This window comes from Schistocerca americana, chromosome 2 (assembly GCF_021461395.2).
Source record: "Schistocerca americana isolate TAMUIC-IGC-003095 chromosome 2, iqSchAmer2.1, whole genome shotgun sequence".
Lineage (NCBI taxonomy): Eukaryota > Metazoa > Arthropoda > Insecta > Orthoptera > Acrididae > Schistocerca > Schistocerca americana.
This window is the reverse complement of record NC_060120.1, coordinates 311070156-311088757: the sequence shown is the minus strand read 5'-3', so window position 1 is coordinate 311088757 and position 18602 is coordinate 311070156. Positions and strand designations below refer to the sequence as shown.

General features: G+C 41.5%; 1 protein-coding gene across 1 annotated transcript in view; it reads right to left on the bottom strand.

Moving 5' to 3' along the window:
• Positions 1 to 239: 239 nt before the first annotated feature.
• LOC124593982 (formin-like protein 14) overlaps positions 240 to 18602 on the bottom strand; it is a 47734-nt gene continuing 29371 nt past the window's right edge. The window contains exons 3-4 of the mRNA XM_047132334.1: positions 8626 to 8865; positions 240 to 577 (exon numbers count right to left, since the gene is read on the bottom strand). Coding sequence (XP_046988290.1) covers positions 445 to 577; positions 8626 to 8865 — 373 coding nt within the window. The 3' untranslated portion in view covers positions 240 to 444. The remainder of the gene's footprint in view (positions 578 to 8625; positions 8866 to 18602) is intronic.

Genomic DNA, 18602 nt, shown 5'->3' with positions numbered 1-18602 from the left:
ACATATGAGTGAAATAAGGGAACATATAGCACACATTCCCATTTTATTAATGGAATCAACACTATAGATTTAATATCAGATCCAACATATATTGTGTACAACTTTTGTAGGTTGTATTTATTTTCACAGGTGTTTTGTCACTGTATCTATTTCTGCATTACATTAGTTATTATGTTAGCAGATTACATAATAATACAACATTTTCTTAAAATTCTCATTTTAAGATAATTGAAGTTGCCACCAATCACATTTAAAAACAATATATCCACTGATATATTTTCTTTATTGCTTGTGAAATACTAATTTATGCTTATATATAGTTCACAGTTATCAACATAGTAAATGTACTTGAGTCACAGCATAAAAATAATTTACATTATTTGGAACCTAGTGAATGCCCACTGAAGAATGGACAGGAGACACTCATAACACTCAAGAGTATGTTCAGGATTCCTTCTCAGCTAAGTCTTCAATGGTGATGGCATACTTGTTGTGGAAACCACCCACATTGCTCTCAACCTCAGCATGACCATTAGGGTTCACCTGTGGGCCATTGCCAATTGTCTCTGTCTCCTCACTGGAAAAACCCACATAAAGGTTACATCACTGCAGGCAATAAATTTTCAGCAAAGCACTACATGACAAATGTTTGACATTTAACTTCTTTTGTTAGTGAAGCATTTGTGCCAGTGAACATTTTGTTAAGGAAAATTTCATCATCTTTATAAAGCCACATTTATGTGATCAATAATTGTATGTATGTGGCAGGACTTGGTCATTCGGTGATGAAAATCCCACCACTGCTAACATCCTTTGCAAAAATTAACCATTAACCAAACTTTCTTCGTAAACAATTTATCAGTCTGTGATGACAAAAGAAGAGTTATAAATGCATGTAAGGAGAATAAGATATGCCAGAGGAAGATTCAGGTTTGTACTTAGAAGAAATAAGAATCTTTTGCATGGTTCTTTATGCTGCACAATATGTTTTTAAATCTGCAATATTAACTACCAAGTATTGTACTTGGTACCAAGTATGCATTATTTTGAATGATATCTAGAGTCAGTTTCTGCACTACAAGAACAAAAATATAAAAATGTATATTGATGTGTTCCACCTATATTGTATGCAGGATCCCAGTAATTGTTATTTGTAACTGTGTGACCTGTGATATAATTCTCTTTAACTCACCATACTTTTCATGAATCTGAGGTCGATTGTGACCAATCAATTCATATGAAATATACTACTTCAGATAACAACTGCTTTGTTCATCATAAACTAAATTCTTTGTAGAAAAAGTTGGGTCTGATGTAGCATACCAGACACTCTTGGTCACTACATAAAATGGGTTGAAATTATTCATCCTTTAACCTTATTCATCTTTTTGCCCCATTTACTTTATCAGCTTTCCTTGTCTGATTAAAGTTTTTGTATTTGGATTCTCTTTTAGAAATTATCACTAATGATACAAGAGGACACCACTGATCTTAATGTTGAAAGTTTTTTTAGAAAACCCTTTGAAGCAATACTTCACTTTTGACAAATAATTTCATGTAAAAGATGAAGCTTTAATTACTATTAGTTATTTTAAACATCAGTAAAGACATGTCAGTAACTTTCATTATACTTTGCATAAGCAAAATCCAATTATAATTTCATTAATCCTCTGAGAAATTGTTTGATGTACAGAGGATAGGCAAAATAATGTGAACATTGTAATTACTTGGGAATGGTTTATTAATAAGGGATTGGACCCCATTTGCCTGCAATGCAGGTGTGATACTGCGTGGAAAACTGGTATACAATGACTTGAAATTCTCCAGTGGAATGTTATGCCACTCTTCAATCACAACCTCTTCTAACTCCTCACATGTTCATACCACTTGAGTCTTTTAGTTTTCACACTATTGGTTTAATGATGATCTGATATATTCTTAGTTTTTCCTGCCTGGATAGTAACTTAGGTCTTGTGATGTTATGTGTGGTTCCTAGACATCTTCACCCAGCTCGATTTCTCGTTATGATCTCTTGTTCTATAAGGTTTTGTTGGTTGATGCTGACACTGAGGTATGTGAATGTGTCTATCTTTTGTATTGCTAAGCTTCTGATTGTTAGATGGTTTGATCCTAATGAGCTCTTTAATAAACATTATAAACACATTTTGCATGCAACCAGAACCAGCAGTTTGTGAGGGATTTCCAATGTTTGCATTAGTAGCCATCAGCATAACTTCAATTTACACAATACTTAATTTGAATCATTAGACATGTCATATTCCTATGTCTGGCTTGTCTTAAGTCAAAGGAAAGATGCCGCTAGTTCCTAGCATAAAAGCAGCAGCCCTACATGAAAAGGGGGTGGGGGGGTGGGGGTGGTCTTTTGTGGGTGTGACATTTGCAAGGGTGGTTGTTGTAGTTAGTCTGGCAGAGCTTTATCAGATGGCAGATGTGTGTATCTTTATGAGATGGCACTGCATTGTTTTTGGTTATGGCGAAGGTGACTCACTGATGCAGCAAATCAGTCATTCAGTGCACTGAACTGTTGTCTGCATGGCGAAGTTTTTGTTGCTCATTTATAAAACTTGAAGATTGCTTTACATATGTATATGAAGCTGTGGACCTGCCACCTGGACAACAAACAATTACAAGCTAAAAATATTCACAGGATTTGTGTATTTGGGATTCTATATTATTAATTGGGGCTTGAGTTAATGCCAATAAACAATGAGTAGATATCAAACTAACATGGTACTAATGCAGAATGCTTACTTCCATTCTACCAACAGAACTGGATATGTCAAAAGGAAAACACCAAATGCACAATTTGACATATGATTTATGTAAATATGGCTTGCTCCTTAGCATTGGACATTATTGTATTGCTAAGCTTCTGATTGTTAGATGGTTTGATCCTAATGAGCTCTTTAATAAACATTATAAACACATTTTGCATGCAACCAGAACCAGCAGTTTGTGAGGGATTTCCAATGTTTGCATTAGTAGCCATCAGCATAACTTCAATTTACACAATACTTAATTTGAATCATTAGACGTCATATTCCTATGTCTGGCTTGTCTTAAGTCAAAGGAAAGATGCCGCTAGTTCCTAGCATAAAAGCAGCAACCTCACATGAAAAGGGGGTGGGGGGTGGGGGTGGTCTTTTGTGGGTGTGACATTTGCAAGGGTGGTTGTTGTAGTTAGTCTGGCAGAGCTTTATCAGATTAGTAAGGTGGTTTTAAATACAGAAACTGGTAAAGTAAATTGCTGTCTCTATTTCAACCATCAGGCCTGTGAGAATGCAATACTTTACTTGTTTACACTACATTAGCATACACTGATGAGCCAAAACATTTTACCCACTGTCCACTGGAAGACTGAATGCCACCTGGCACACGCTGCAGAAAGGAATGTATATGAGTGGAGTAGGGGATAAATAGGAACTCATTCTAGTGACAATACAGGCCACAACTGGGTAAATCTACTGACATAAGTGACTTTGACAAAGTGCAGGGTGTTATGGTCCAGTGGTTGGAAATGAATGGAGCATCTCAGAAACTCTCACTGAAAGCCTTAAAGATATACGAGGGCAGTTCAATAAGTAATGCAACATATTTTTTTTCTCGGCCAATTTTGGTTGAAAAAACCGGAAATTTCTTGTGGAATATTTTCAAACATTCCCGCTTTGTTTCGTATAGTTTCATTGACTTCCGACAGGTGGCAGCGCTGTACGGAGCTGTTAAAATGGCGTCTGTAACGGATGTGCGTTGCAAACAACGGGCAGTGATCGAGTTTCTTTTGGCGGATAACCAGGGCATCTCAGATATTCATAGGCGCTTGCAGAATGTCTACGGTGATCTGGCAGTGGACAAAACCACGGTGAGTCATTGGGCAAAGCGTGTGTCATCATCGCCGCAAGGTCAAGCAAGACTGTCTGACCTCCCGCGTGCGGGCCGGCCGTGCACAGCTGTGACTCCTGCAATGGCGGAGCGTGCGAACACACTCGTTCGAGATGATCGACGGATCACCATCAAACAACTCAGTGCTCAACTTGACATCTCTGTTGGTAGTGCTGTCACAATTGTTCACCAGTTGGGATATTCAAAGGTTTGTTCCCGCTGGGTCCCTCGCTGTCTAACCGAACACCATAAAGAGCAAAGGAGAACCATCTGTGCGGAATTGCTTGCTCGTCATGTGGCTGAGGGTGACAATTTCTTGTCAAATATTGTTACAGGCAATGAAACATGGGTTCATCACTTCGAACCTGAAACAAAACGGCAATCAATGGAGTGGCGCCACACCCACTCCCCTACCAAGAAAAAGTTTAAAGCCATACCCTCAGCCGGTAAAGTCATGGTTACAGTCTTCTGGGACGCTGAAGGGGTTATTCTGTTCGATGTCCTTCCCCATGGTCAAACGATCAACTCTGAAGTGTATTGTGCTACTCTTCAGAAATTGAAGAAACGACTTCAGCGTGTTCGTAGGCACAAAAATCTGAACGAACTTCTCCTTCTTCATGACAATGCAAGACCTCACACAAGTCTTTGCACCCGAGAGGAGCTCACAAAACTTCAGTGGACTGTTCTTCCTCATGCACCCTACAGCCCCGATCTCGCACCGTCGGATTTCCATATGTTTGGCCCAATGAAGGACGCAATCAGTGGGAGGCACTACGCGGATGATGAAGAAGTTATTGATGCAGTACGACGTTGGCTCCAACATCGACCAGTGGAATGGTACCGTGCAGGCATACAGGCCCACATTTAAAGGTGGCGTAAGGCCGTAGCATTGAATGGAGATTACGTTGAAAAATAGTGTTGTGTAGCTAAAAGATTGGGGAATAACCTGGTGTATGTCAATGCTGAATAAAACAACCCCTGTTTCAGAAAAAAAATGTGTTGCATTACTTATTGAACTGCCCTCGTATATCTACACAGTAAACATCACTGATTGAAAGTGAGGCATTGTAAAGTGAGCCATCATGACGAGGCCAGACAGTTCATGAACTAAAACTCACTCATTTCTTAAAGTTCCTGTGAGGCACTGAAATTATTACAAAAGTTTTGTATCGTAAGACAAGACTTTAAAAAGCATCAAGACATTTCCATAAGATTTGTCTATGTAGAAAAAGTGGTTGACAATATAAAATAGTCAAGTTATTTGAAATTCTCAGAAAATATATATATATATATATATATATATATATATATATATATATATATATATATATATATATATATATATATATATATATATATATAATAGAGGGAAACATTCCACGTGGGAAAAATATATCTAAAAACAAAGATGATGAGACTTACCAAACAAAAGCGCTGGCAGGTCGATAGACACACAATCAAACACAAACATACACACAAAATTCTAGCTTTCGCAACCAACGGTTGCTTCGTCAGGAAAGAGGGAAGGAGAGGGAAAGACGAAAGGATGTGGGTTTTAAGGGAGAGAGTAAGGAGTAATTCCAATCCCGGGAGTGGAAAGACACCTTAGGGGCAAAAAAGGACGGGTATACACTCGCACACACACACGCACATATCCATCCGCACATACACAGACCTCGTGCCAGCGTATGGGTCGCGAGCTGAATCCTTGGCCGCACTGTTCTAATCGTAGACTTTGTCACGGCAGAGGATGTTGTAGCGGGCTGTATCAGACCAATTAGAAGATTAATAACTAAAAAAAATCTTACTCTTGTTTAATATTTCTGGCTTAGTCAGCCATCATATTAGGCTCCAAGAAGCTGTTCCCAGAGTTGCAAGAAGATGACGAAATGTGGTGTGAGGTACCTGTGACAGATGTTAGATTCGGTACCATTCCCGTGAGAAAGACCGCCTGCATAATGCTACTGCTCTGTGATTGGCTGCTGTGTTCGAAACAAGGGCGCCAAAACGTTAAAGTATATTTATTATTATTAGTTAAACTACTCACTGGAATGACTTCACTTTTTAACATAAATATCTCTCAACAGTTGACTATCAATCAGTCATTTTAGAATTATTAAAAACAATTTAAATCAAAAACAAAAGACTGACGAAATTGCAGACGAAGCACTTTGGAAGCGTTCGGGTCACGCCTTTTCTGGTATGGCGCGCGAAGTGTTTCGGGCTGTTCGTCACTCTGGATTAGGCAGTCGAGAAGAACAGACATGTTGTCCATCACAGAATGTGTTTGCCAGTATTCAGTATTAAAAGATTCACTCTGGTAGTCATGAGGCACAGACACGTGCCACAAATAGTGTTGAGATACATTTTCGTAAATATTGTGTTTGATCATGTACTTTGCTGTATCAGAAGGTGTTGTGTTAAGATCATGTAGTCTTCTCGTGTGGCTATATTAAAATGCTCGAGGGACATCCCAAAGAAGTGATACATTATTTCAGAACAGAACCTCGCTAAAAGTCAGTTTCAGCCTCAAGATACAGAACCTACTATCTGTGTGCTGTTTTCTGCGCTGGGGCATCAACTTGAAGACAGCAGGTTAGTGAACTATAACAGAACCTTCGTATTCCACACAGTGCAGTGGGAACAACTATAGTTCAATTCTTTTATCTTGGCGGCTCGCGCATGCCCGCCCAGACGCGGGAGATTGCTGCGTTGCCAGTTGCAAATGACGCATGCGCCAAGAGAAGCAGTGCCATAGTATAGTACGCAAACTTACGTTTAGGGGGGAGCGCGCAGTTTATGAAGTAAAGCCACCACTGCCGCATTAACCCTTTCGCTGCTACAGAGACGTGCTCCCCGCATTCCGCGCTGTATGCGATTTTGTCATCACTGCACTGCTCGCCTGTGCAGACACATGGTGTTCCGACTGCTTTGACACACTTATCAGTCGATTTCACAAAAACTATTTGGCCCAATAATTTGATTTTTACACATTTTCTTGACTGATACCTCCCCCCCCCCCCCCCCCCCCCCGCCCCCCCCCCGCCCCATAAATGACTTAATTTTGTTTCGATGTTCAACACAGTTATTGTGCAGCATTGAATGTAGTAAACCATTGCACGAAATTTTGAAGAGTTTGCAGAGGTAAAAGTCCATAGCGTATACTTTCCGTATGGTCGATTTTAGTTGCCACAATATTGAGAGTGAAACGTGGACAAGATACCCAAATTTCATACGAAATTTAATGTATAACAATATCTCATTTAATTTAAGTACCAGATAGGTGTCGTATGTAATATTGAGAAATATTCCGTCTTTCGCGACTGTAATAAAAGTTTTATTTATACCAGACTCATTTCGCTTTTTTCTACAAAGTTGGTGAAGTACACAAAACTGAATTGTGGATGTAATAAAACACAGAAACTAAAATATATTGTTAGTGAGACGCAGTGCACAAACAATTTGTGTTTGTCAGAATGGACAGCAAATACTTGCCAAAACATAGATCAGTCGACGAAAACATTGAATATGATGATGTTGCCAAAGCAGCGAAGCAAAGAATTGTGTCAGACAATCAAGTAGCTCAGCAACGTACGAGCCGAAATTCTGCTCTAAATAATCCTCTTAATACTGTCGCAAAAGAATATATCTCACTATGAATAGTAAAATAGCGACTCCAGAAGAGAAGATATACAAACAAAACAGATAACATGAATATTGTATGTGTGCCTTTTCATTGATTTTAATTGCTGTGAAAAGAAATATTGGAGGACAAAATTAGAAAAACCAGAAACTTATTATGATTGTAATGAAGAGAGAAAGCACTAGAAATTTCAAAAAATTACATTCAAACGAATAAAATTCATGAAGTAAGGCACTTCGATATTGTTTTTAAATAAAGAAAATATCAAGCACCGAACATGGTTTGAACTCAGAACCATTCACGTAGCAGCCAAACACCTAAAGCATTACGCTAATGTAGCTTCTCATTCAATAAATCTTCTGGAGGACTTTAAAACATCACACAAAATAACGACAAACACTGTTGGTATGACTATGAATTGCTCACGTTTCGTTGAAGTACAATATGAAATAAACAATTACCGCTGTTCTTTATTGCGAAAAAGCGGTTCGTGAGAATGATACAAACAGCTTTCCTTGCTATCGCCTGAATTAGGAGGCTTATTGCTTGCTTGGTTTAATTAATTAATAGAATATGAAGCAATTGGTATAAATAATGCTTTTTCCTAACTTTCTATAAAAGAAAATCTACTATCAAGACATTGCTTTTGTTCAATTACTTTATTTTTGACTGAACGTTTCTAAAACTGAAGACACTTGTCCGTGCTCTGCACTGCAGTCGAGCTCTGGCAATGTCGTTCTCTGTTCATTGGTTGACTGTGTTTTGTGACGTCAGATGCACAGAACGAACCTAAACTCGGCCGCCATAATAAATGACGCGTACTGTTGGCGTCTCACGTGTACCGCATGCACAGAACAAATGTGCTCAGTGACGCGTCATCTGCAGTAATGCAGAGGAGTAAAGGAGGGTGATCGTTATTAACACCAACAATCAATTCATTCTTCCTTTCTTGCTGTACAGCTAGAAGATTAATAACTAAAAAAAATCTTACTCTGTCCCTAAGTCACGCACACTGAAGCAGTGGACAGGCGGTGGTTTGATGGTACTTTCCGAGAGATGTCTTAGCTAGAGTGACTACTTACTGAGTGACGCGGTAACCCTTGTCGTCGGCCTCGTAGTGGACGGTGCGGCGGAGGAAGCCGTCGCTGTAGGAGTACTGACCGATCGTCTTGAGGCCCTCCCTTGTCTCCTGGCGCGACTGCGTGTTGTCGTTGATGGAGTCCTGCAGGCTCGAGCCGAACGAGTAGCGCGCAGACTCTGCCTGCCGGCGGCGCTCCTCTTCCAGCGTAGCGTCCGCTTTGGTGTCGCCGCTGCGGATCACCCTGCCAGACACACACACCAGCTACTTCAACATCTGCATCTATAATAACAGGTGACGGCAGAAATTTGTCCAATAAGCGGCAGGATTCTCAAATTGCGGTCTTATGTACACTACTGGCCATTAAAATTGCTACACCAAGAAAAATGCAGATGATAAACGGGTATTCATTGGACAAATATATTATACTAGAACTGACTTGTGATTACATTTTCACGCAATTTGGGTGCATAGGTCCTGAGAAATCAGTACCCAGAACAACCACCTCTGGCCGTAATAACGGCCTTGATATGCCTGGGCATTTAGTCAAACAGAGCTTGGATGGCGTGTACAGGTACAGCTGCCCATGTAGCTTCGACACGATACCACAGTTCATCAAGAGTAGTGACTGGCGTATTGTGACAAGCCAGTTGCTCGGCCACCATTGACCAGACGTTTTCAATTGGTGAGAGATCTGGAGAATGTTCTGGCCAGGGCAGCAGTCGAACATTTTCTGTATCCAGAAATGCCCCTACAGGACCTGCAACATGCGGTCGTGCATTATCCTGCTGAAGTGTAGGGTTTCCCAAGGATCAGGTGAAGGGTAGAGCCACAGGTCGTAACACATCTGAAATGTAACGTCCACTGTTCAAAGTGCCGTCAATGCGAACAAGAGGTGACCGAGACGTGTAACCAATGACACCCCATACCATCACGCCGGGTGATGCGCCAATATGGCGATGACGAATGCACACTTCCAATGTGCGTTCACCGCGATGTCGCCAAACACGGATGCGACCATCATGGTGCTGTAAACAGAACCTGGATTCATCCTGAAAAAACGACGTTTTGCCATTCGTGCACCATCGCAGGCGCTCCTGTCAGTGATGCAGCGTCAAGGGTAACCGCAGCATGGTCTCCGTGCTGATAGTCCATGCTGCCGCAAACGTCATCGAACTGTTCGTGCAGATAGTTGTGGTCTTCCAAACGTCCCCACCTGCTGACTCAGGGATCGAGACATGGCTGCACGATCCGTTACAGCCATGCGGATAAGATGCCTGTCATCTCGACTGCTAGCGATTCGAGGCCGTTGGGATCCAGCACGGCGTTCCGTATTACCCTCCTGAACCCACCGATTCCATATGCTGCTAACAGTCATTGGATCTCGACCAACGCGAGCAGCTATGTCGCGATACCATAAACCGCAATCGCGATAGGCTACAGCCCGACCTTTATCAAAGTCGGAAACGTGATGGTACGCATTTCTCCTCCTTACACGAGGCATCACAAGAACGTTTCACCAGACAACGCCGGTCAACTGCTGTTTGTGTATGAGAAATCGGTTGGAAACTTTCCTCGTGTCAGCACGTTGTAGGTGTCGCCAGCGGTGCCAACCTTGTGTGAATGCTCTCAGAAGCTACTCATCTGCATATCACAGCATCTTCTTCCTGTCGGTTAAATTTCGCGTCTGTAGCACGTCATCTTCGTGGTGTAGCGATTTTAATGGCCAGTAGTGTAACTGAACAGCTGAGTCCGATGCCCCAGGAACAAAATATGACAGTAAGTGCCCATAAATAAATGCAAAGATGTCAAGACTGGGTGAACACAGAATGAACGTACTCTCAAAAACGCGTGTCTTCCTGCATAATTTGTTGTAGTGGCGTGTCGGGAAAAGGAAGGCATTCATATTGGAGCGTTACACTATAAAGAGTAACCATTAACGTCATAGACGCTATAGTTTTGACTTTATGCGTTAGGAGCACTGCTATTACGTCAGGTGACGTGGCGGGCGGCAAGCTTAATTAAGTAAGTGAATCAGGATGGAGCGGCGGGTCACCGAAGGTTGCCCATGCCAGCTTTATAGAGTCAAATTCCTACGTACAAAATATCTTCAAACGTCTCATTATCTTACAAATGAGTTAATGTGTTAAATGTTTACCTTTAAGCATGTAAACAAGATAAGGAAAGGTCTGAAATTACGCTTAAAGGTTGTTGAAAGTCGCTACCTGCTCTCGTTACGAAACATTGGATGAATATCAATTGGGTTATTGCCCTCCATTTAAAGCAAAAGCTAGTTTTTCACGTATCACAATATTTATGACGTCATATCTCCTGAATTATGTATCGTACAGCGATATAATTTTACATGTACATTAAGTCATACATACAGATACCGTAGCGAAAAAGTGGTGCGAACAGAATTAGTAGTAAAGAAGTTATAAATTAATACGTCATAGTTGATTCTGGAGGTTGAATGCACGGATAGCGAAATTTTAGTAAGCAATAAGCTTTTTTTCCGTCATAGTTTTGTGGGGGATGTCAGCGGGAAAATGTTTCGTAACGGTTTGTAATTATGTTAAACTTTGCTGGAAGTCGCTAAGTGCTTTCATTCCCAAATACTGGATGAATTAAGTCTGTGTATTTGCTCACCGCCAGTTACGCTCCCTCAAGAGAAACACACGTTTCCAATTGTAATACTTGGCTTATTGTGTCAAAGTGCAGATTATGACACCATTTTAAACTCGGTTAATAACTACGCTTAATATTGAAAATCGAATTCGTTGTGCTACTACGCTGCAACTGGTACCGGGTTCCGGATTAGAGGTTCAGTAATCGTTCCGTACGCGACAGTGCACGGTAGCAATATGTACCAAACAGCGTGGCGCGGAAACGCGATTTTCAGTGGGGCAATACGTCGGGTTCTATTCATCACAAAGATAAGGAGTGAAGTACCTTGGGTAGCCCTTGGCCTAGCGACCAATTATATACCTATCAGAAGAACAGGCATATTGTAGCTATCCTTCAGTACAGGGTCAAAATTTAAATATTGCACACCTCCTCCAGACCGGGAAAATTGACCAAATCGATTCATTCTTTAGAATTAAGAGTGATCTAGGGTCTTCCTTAGGTGGTTCATAAATGCACCTTCGTTTATGGGCGGTTCCTGAGAAAACCCAGAAAAACAATGATTTTTGGGCACGATTAGTACCAATTATGGGGATGGCTACTTCTACAATTTCTATTCATCGCAGATGGTCGGAATTTTTACCATATGTTCTTAATATGATATCCTCTGGAAATTCGAAACTTTTTTCGATACCATTATCCCTCACCGAGATCCAGAGATTAAGATTTACCATAATTATGGAGAAAATCACTAAAACCAGTTTTCAGGAGTTTTTGCAGCGAAGGCAACAATTATCTTTATAACTAACTGTTGTGTCTAGACAAGACAGCCTAGACACAATGAGAGGAAGCCGAAAGGCACGCGCTTAAAACTCACGCAGGCTGGCGTGAGGTCTGAAACAGGATACGTAATGAATGCTATAAAGAAAAGTACGTAGCTTCTGGAATACTTAACTTTAATCCATAATTGTAGAACATTGGTCTTGTTGATACAGTATTATCATCTCAATATAACTTGGTGATGGCGCCTTGCTAGGTCGTAGCAATTGACTTAGCTGAAGGCTATGCTAACTATCGTCTCGGCAAATGAGAACGTATTTGTCAGTGTGGCGTCGCTAGCAAAGTCGGCTGTACAACTGGGGCGAGTGCCAGGACGTCTCTCTAGACCTGCCGTGTGGTGGCGCTCGGTCTGCAATTACTGACAGTGGCGACACGCGGGTCCGGCGTACACTAATGGACCGCGGCCGATTTAAAGGCTACCACCTAGCAAGTGTGGTGTCTGGCGGTGGCACCACACTAACCATAGCACATGACTAAAATTTTAGCTATACTTCATTTAGACACCATTCTCCCGTTTTCTAAAATCTGTATCTGTTGGCAAGATACACACAAAAACCATTGTTTTTGCATACCAAAAGTACTAATTGTGGGGATGGCCACTTCTGTAATTTTGTGACAAATCGTTGTCGGAATTTTTACCATATGTTTGTAAGACGATATTCTCGGGGAACCTTGAAACTTTTCTCGATATCATTATCCTATAACCGAGATCCAGAGGTTCAAAATTATCGTGCTTACGCACGTACGTAATACCCACTCTGAGGCGTAAATGTAATATTAACTGAGGTGATGAACACAAGGCAAGGGTTCTTGGATCATCTCAAGGGTTCTGAGTTAATCAAACTATGTTTTTAGGCAGGATTTTTTCACCAATAAAATTAATAATTCGCTGTCTCTGTGTAATGGGAACTTCACACCTATCCAAATATGCCCAAAGTGAGACTGCAATGACAAAAAATGGTCTAAAAGCGTCTTAACATGTCTGAAAAGAACTTAAAATGACCGTCAAAAATTATATAAAACTGAGCTGCATATTAACTAAATATTTCTAATAATATTTTTACTCCTTTAAGATGCAAACCATAAGCCGGGCGTTTTCAACGAATCGCGATCGACAGGTGAAGTAACCAGAAAAGATGTAAGGCACACAAATTTGTGTTAACGTTATGTTATGTGTACTTAAATGTTTTTTACTTATGTCTAAGGATGTAAATGTGTTGAAGAATATACTCGTAAATAGACTATAAAAACTTTACTGACCTATAGATTATTTTTATATAAGCAGTACACCAGTGGAAAATGTTCCTGCCGGAGCACAAAAAAGGCTAATATGTTTATATTTTAAAAAATCTGACAGAAAAGAATATTTTAGCATGCGAATATATTCTTACATCTTCGTGCTGATAGAGAGTAGCAGAGAGACAGTGATATGGAAGAGAGAGGTGACAGTGCCAGTGGGAGAGAAAGAGAGAGGAGACGTTAATGGAGAGAAAGAGCAAGTGGCAGTGAAAGTGGAAGAGAGATGGATGAAGACAATAGCAGTGAGAGTCAAAGAGAGAGAGGAGACACTGATGGTCAGTAAGACGCAGTTGCAGTAAAAGAGAAAGAGAGATGGATGGAGACAGAAGCAGCGTGAGCAAAAGAGAGGACTGGCGGACTGCAGCACGAAAAAATTTGCCCACTTTTCCCAACTCCCTGTACCCGTGTATTAAAGTTTCCCAGTCTGGAGTTCAAAACCCCGAGGAAACCATCTCCGAGGACATGCATGGAGAGGAGATAATGGTGGTTGAAGAGAAAGACAACAGATTGCAAACGAGAAAAAAGGGAGAGTGGCAGTGGGAGAGAAAAAGAACGGGACGTAGACAGAGAGTCAGTGAAAGTGACAGAGAAGTTGACAGTGGTAAGCTAGTGTGAGAGAAAGGATGAAGGCAGTGACGGATGGAGAGACAAACAGGAGAGAAAGTGTCAATGGGAGAAAAATGAGACAGTGGGAGGGAGATGCTGAATATGAAGGCTTCACTACAAAATGAGACTGTATGAAAATGACTTAGAATGTTCTGAGTTAAAAGAGTGTGAATATGTTCGGATGCCAAAATTTTTGGTGAGGAAGATGAAATGAACACTGAGGCAACTGTTTCCCACTTTTATGTCAGAGCTTTTCAAAGAGAAACATATTCGCCCTTTTTGTGGTCCGACGGGAACTGTTCTCAGCTGGAGTAGATTATGAAAATTTTTGTTAAGAAATTATTATTAATGTATCTTAATGTTTGTTTCCCAAAATTTCAGTTCATATCTAGTTTGCCCCGTGATGGTGCTGATTAGTTGATGGGTGCTTAGCAAGCCCCCTGAATACAGCAGCTGGTTTTCTATGGCGGGGGTTCTCTACTGGCAAACTTTGTGTTGGGTGCCATGTGTGTTTGGTGAACACAGCAACTTAGATCAGCTATGGATGACCACATAACGGTCTGGAACCAGTCCCACACCATCTACAAGCGCTGCAAGGCCTCCAATGTGCTCTTTCAAGGGCGTCACGACCACAGGGTCTTCATAAATTAGTTATACAAAAATAGCCTTTAATTGAGAAAACGGTAAATAACTTACACATGTGTTTCATACAGCACGGGATGTAGTATATGTTCAAGTCTTATTTCCGGTTAACACTGGTATTCTCCGAAGTTCCCGCAAGGCTGTATGCGCTAATGAGTTATTACAATAGTCATCAAGTAGTCGTGTAACGGCGCGGAGGGGGCGCAGTGTTGTTTACGGTTTCATGAATCCAAAACGGCTACTGCAGTTCAGAGACAATTCGCGACTAAACATCGCAAGCCACCACCTCAAAGACAAACTGTTCTTAACTGGTACAACCGTTTCCACGAAACTGGCTGTGTATCACATAGGACGCCGGGTCAGGGTCGGCCAGCAGTCTGACTCAGCAACTGAACAAGTTCCACAGTCTTACATTCGTAGTCAAGGTAAATCAACAAGACGTGCCGGCTTAGAATAGAATATGCCCAGTATTACAGTGGGGTGGGTATTACGGAAATGCCTGTCATTCAACCCTACAAATTGTAACCATTGCAAGCTTTAAGTGAAAGTGCCAAAGAAAAACGATCTGAGTTTTGTGTAGAAATGTTTAACAAAATGCAGGCTGACGATAATTTGCTTAATAGAATTGTTTTCAGTGACGAAGGGACCTTCCATCCCTGCGGTAAAGTGAATCGGCATAGTGGTCGGATATGGGGTGAGCAGAAACCACGTCACGTAATCGATCACGTACAGGACTTGACTAAGTTAATCTTTTTTTTTCGATGTAAGCTGTAACAAGATTTACGGTCATTTCTTTTTTGACGTGTTAACTGTAACAGGCATATTGTACCGACACACGCTTGAGCGTTACCTAATGCCTCAGTTACGACAGGATACGGGCACAGAATTTATTTTCCAGAAAGATGGCGCGCCACCACATTATCATCGTGAAGTTGTCTCGTATCTTCGAAGCAATGTGCCGACTTGGAATGGACGTGGTGGATCAATATCCTGGTCACAACGATCACCTGATTTAACACCAATGGACTTCTGTGTATGGGGTTACATTAAAGACAGAGTGTTCGTTCCTCCGCTTCCAGGAAGCGTCGACGAGCTGCAACAAGGGATGACACAAGCAGTTGCCACCATACGCCAAGACTTGCTTCATAGGATTTTGCAGGATAATTGCAGACGCCGTGTTACAAAAGGTAGCCAGATGAACATTGGTACATACACTGAAGCGCCAAAAAAAAAAAAAACTGGTATAGGCAAGCGTATTCAAATACAGAGATACGTAAATAGGCAGAATACGGCGCTGCGGTCGGCAACGTCTATAAAAGACAAGTGTCTGGCGCAGTTGTTAGATCGGTTACTACTGCTAAAATGGCAGGTTATCAAGATTTAAGTGAGTTTGAACGTGGTGGTATAGTCGACGCGCGACCGATGGGACACATCATCTCCGAGTGTACCGTGAATATCAGAAATCCGGTAAAACATCAAATCTCCGACATTGCTACGGCTGGAAAAAGATCCTGCAAGAACGGGACCAACGACGACTGAAGAGACTCGTTCATCGTGACAGAAGTGCAACCCTTCCGCAAATTGCTACCGATTTCAACGCTGGGCCATCAACAAGTTTGCGAATCATTCAACGAAACATCATCGATATGGGTTTTCGGAGCCGAAGGCCCACTCGTGGATCCTTTACGCCTCGCCTGGGCCCACCAACACCGAATGGATTATTGATGACTGGAGACATGTTGCCTAGTCGGACGAGTCTCATTTCAAATTGCATCGAGCGGATGGACGTGTACGGGTATGGAGACAATCTCTTGAATCCATGGGCCCCACATATCAGCAGGGGACTGTTGAAGCTTGTGGAGGTTCTGTGAGACGTTTGCAGTTGGAGTGGTATGAGACCCCTGATACGTCTGGATACGACTCTCACAGGTGACGCGCACGTAAGCACCTGGTCTGATCACTTGCATCCATTAATGTCCATTGTACATTCCGACGGATTTGGGCAATTCCAGCAGGACAATGCGACATCGCACTCGTCCAGAATTGCTACAGGGTGGCTCCAGGAACACTCTTCTGAATTTAAACACTTTTGCTGGCCACCAATCTCCCCAGACACGAACATTATTCGCATGCCTTGCAACGAGCTGTTCAGAAGAGATCTCCGCCACTCCGTATTCTTACGGATTCATGGACAGCCCTGCAGGATTCATGGTGTCAGTTCCCTCCAGCACTACTTCAGACATTAGTCAAGCCCATGCCACGTCGTGTTCTGCGTGCTGGCGGGGGCCCTACACGATATCAGGTAGGTGTACCAGTTTATTTAGCTGTTCAGTGTAAAACTTAAAGCTATACTGCATTCAGTGCTGTATCAAACATTTCCATAAGTTGACATCTTGGATGTTCGGGAATCCAGGCGGATATTCGCGTCGTTCTCGCACGATATTTGTAAGTAGGCTGTTTATGTTTTCTCTATGTAAGTAGGCTGTTTATGTTTTCTTTATGTAAGTAGGCTGTTTATGTTTTCTCTATGTAAGTAGGCTGTTTATGTTTTCTCTATGTAAGTAGGCTGTTTAGGTTTTTTATTGGTAACGCCACCTCTGTATGACAATCACTGGCTGTGCTGTGGGCAGTCTGTGTCTGCTTTGCATTGTTGTAATACTCGCCATTGTAGTGTTAGGCAGCTGGCTGTGAACAGCGCGTAGCGTTGCGCAGTTGGAGGTGAGCCGCCAGCAGTGGTGGATGTGGGGAGAGAGATGGCGGAGTTTTGTAATTTTTCATGAACTGCTATATTTATATATGATGATATCAAGGTAAATACATTGTTTGTTCTCTATTAATATCTTTCATTTGCTAACTATCCCTATCAGTAGTTAGTGCCTTCCATAGTTTGAATCTTTTATTTAGCTGGCAGTAGTGGCGCTCGCTGTATTGCAGTAGCTTGAGCAGCGAAGATTTTTGTGAGGTAAGTGATTTGTGAAAGGTATAGTTTAATGTTAGTCAGGGCCATTCTTTTGTAGGGAATTTTGAAAGTCAGATTGCGTTCCGCTAACAAAAATATTGTGTGTCAGTTTAAGCACAGTCGTGTAAAATTGTTCAAAGGGGACGTTTCATATGTCGACCCTTAGCCTAGGATACCTCACTGGAATCTTCTGATTTTTTCTTGTAGTTTGTGTATTTAGTGTAGCTTTTGTTTATTGCTAGCGCGTAATTGTAGAGAGAATCTCCTTTGTAGTTGTAGCCTTTCATTGTTGTACAGTAAAACAGTTGTGGCATGTATATAGATTTGCACCAAGTATTTCGCAGCTGCGCTGGTAATTAACTAGATATTATTTTCAGTGCTATGTTAATGTGTTCTCTTATTTTTGATCTTCAAATTGTGTTTTTCTGTGTTGTCGTGTGAAATACTGTGACAATTATGGCGTGTGAAAAACGTAATACTAGGCTCCAAAGTAAACTGAGAAATGACAGTGAAAATGAAAGCAGTGTGTTAGCGCCACCGAGTAATGAAGTAACTGATGTTCAAAGTAGTAATTTGGTAACTGTTCATAGGGAAATGGAGCAGGCGGCAAACAATGGCGTGGACAGTGAAACAATTAGTGAAGAGGGACGCATTATCGATCGATCGGTCGGCAACAGCTTGCCTCAGGAATCGGGAATGACAGGACACAATTTTGCGAATACTGTAGACTCAGGTTTTGGGTTCTCGCCGTTTTCTCAAATAAGTCAAGACACATTTTCTGCATGTCAAAATGTCAATGTTGCCGGTGCAAATTCACTGCCGAAAAGCACTGAGGAACATGTTTCAGACACCAGTGCATTGTTATTACAGTTAATGCAACAAATGGGACAAAAGCTACAAAAGTTAGACACAACACTTGAACAAAATCAGAGACAAACACAGCAAAAGCTTGAAAAGTTAGACACAATGGAACAACATCAGAGACAAACACAGCAACAGTTAGACACAAT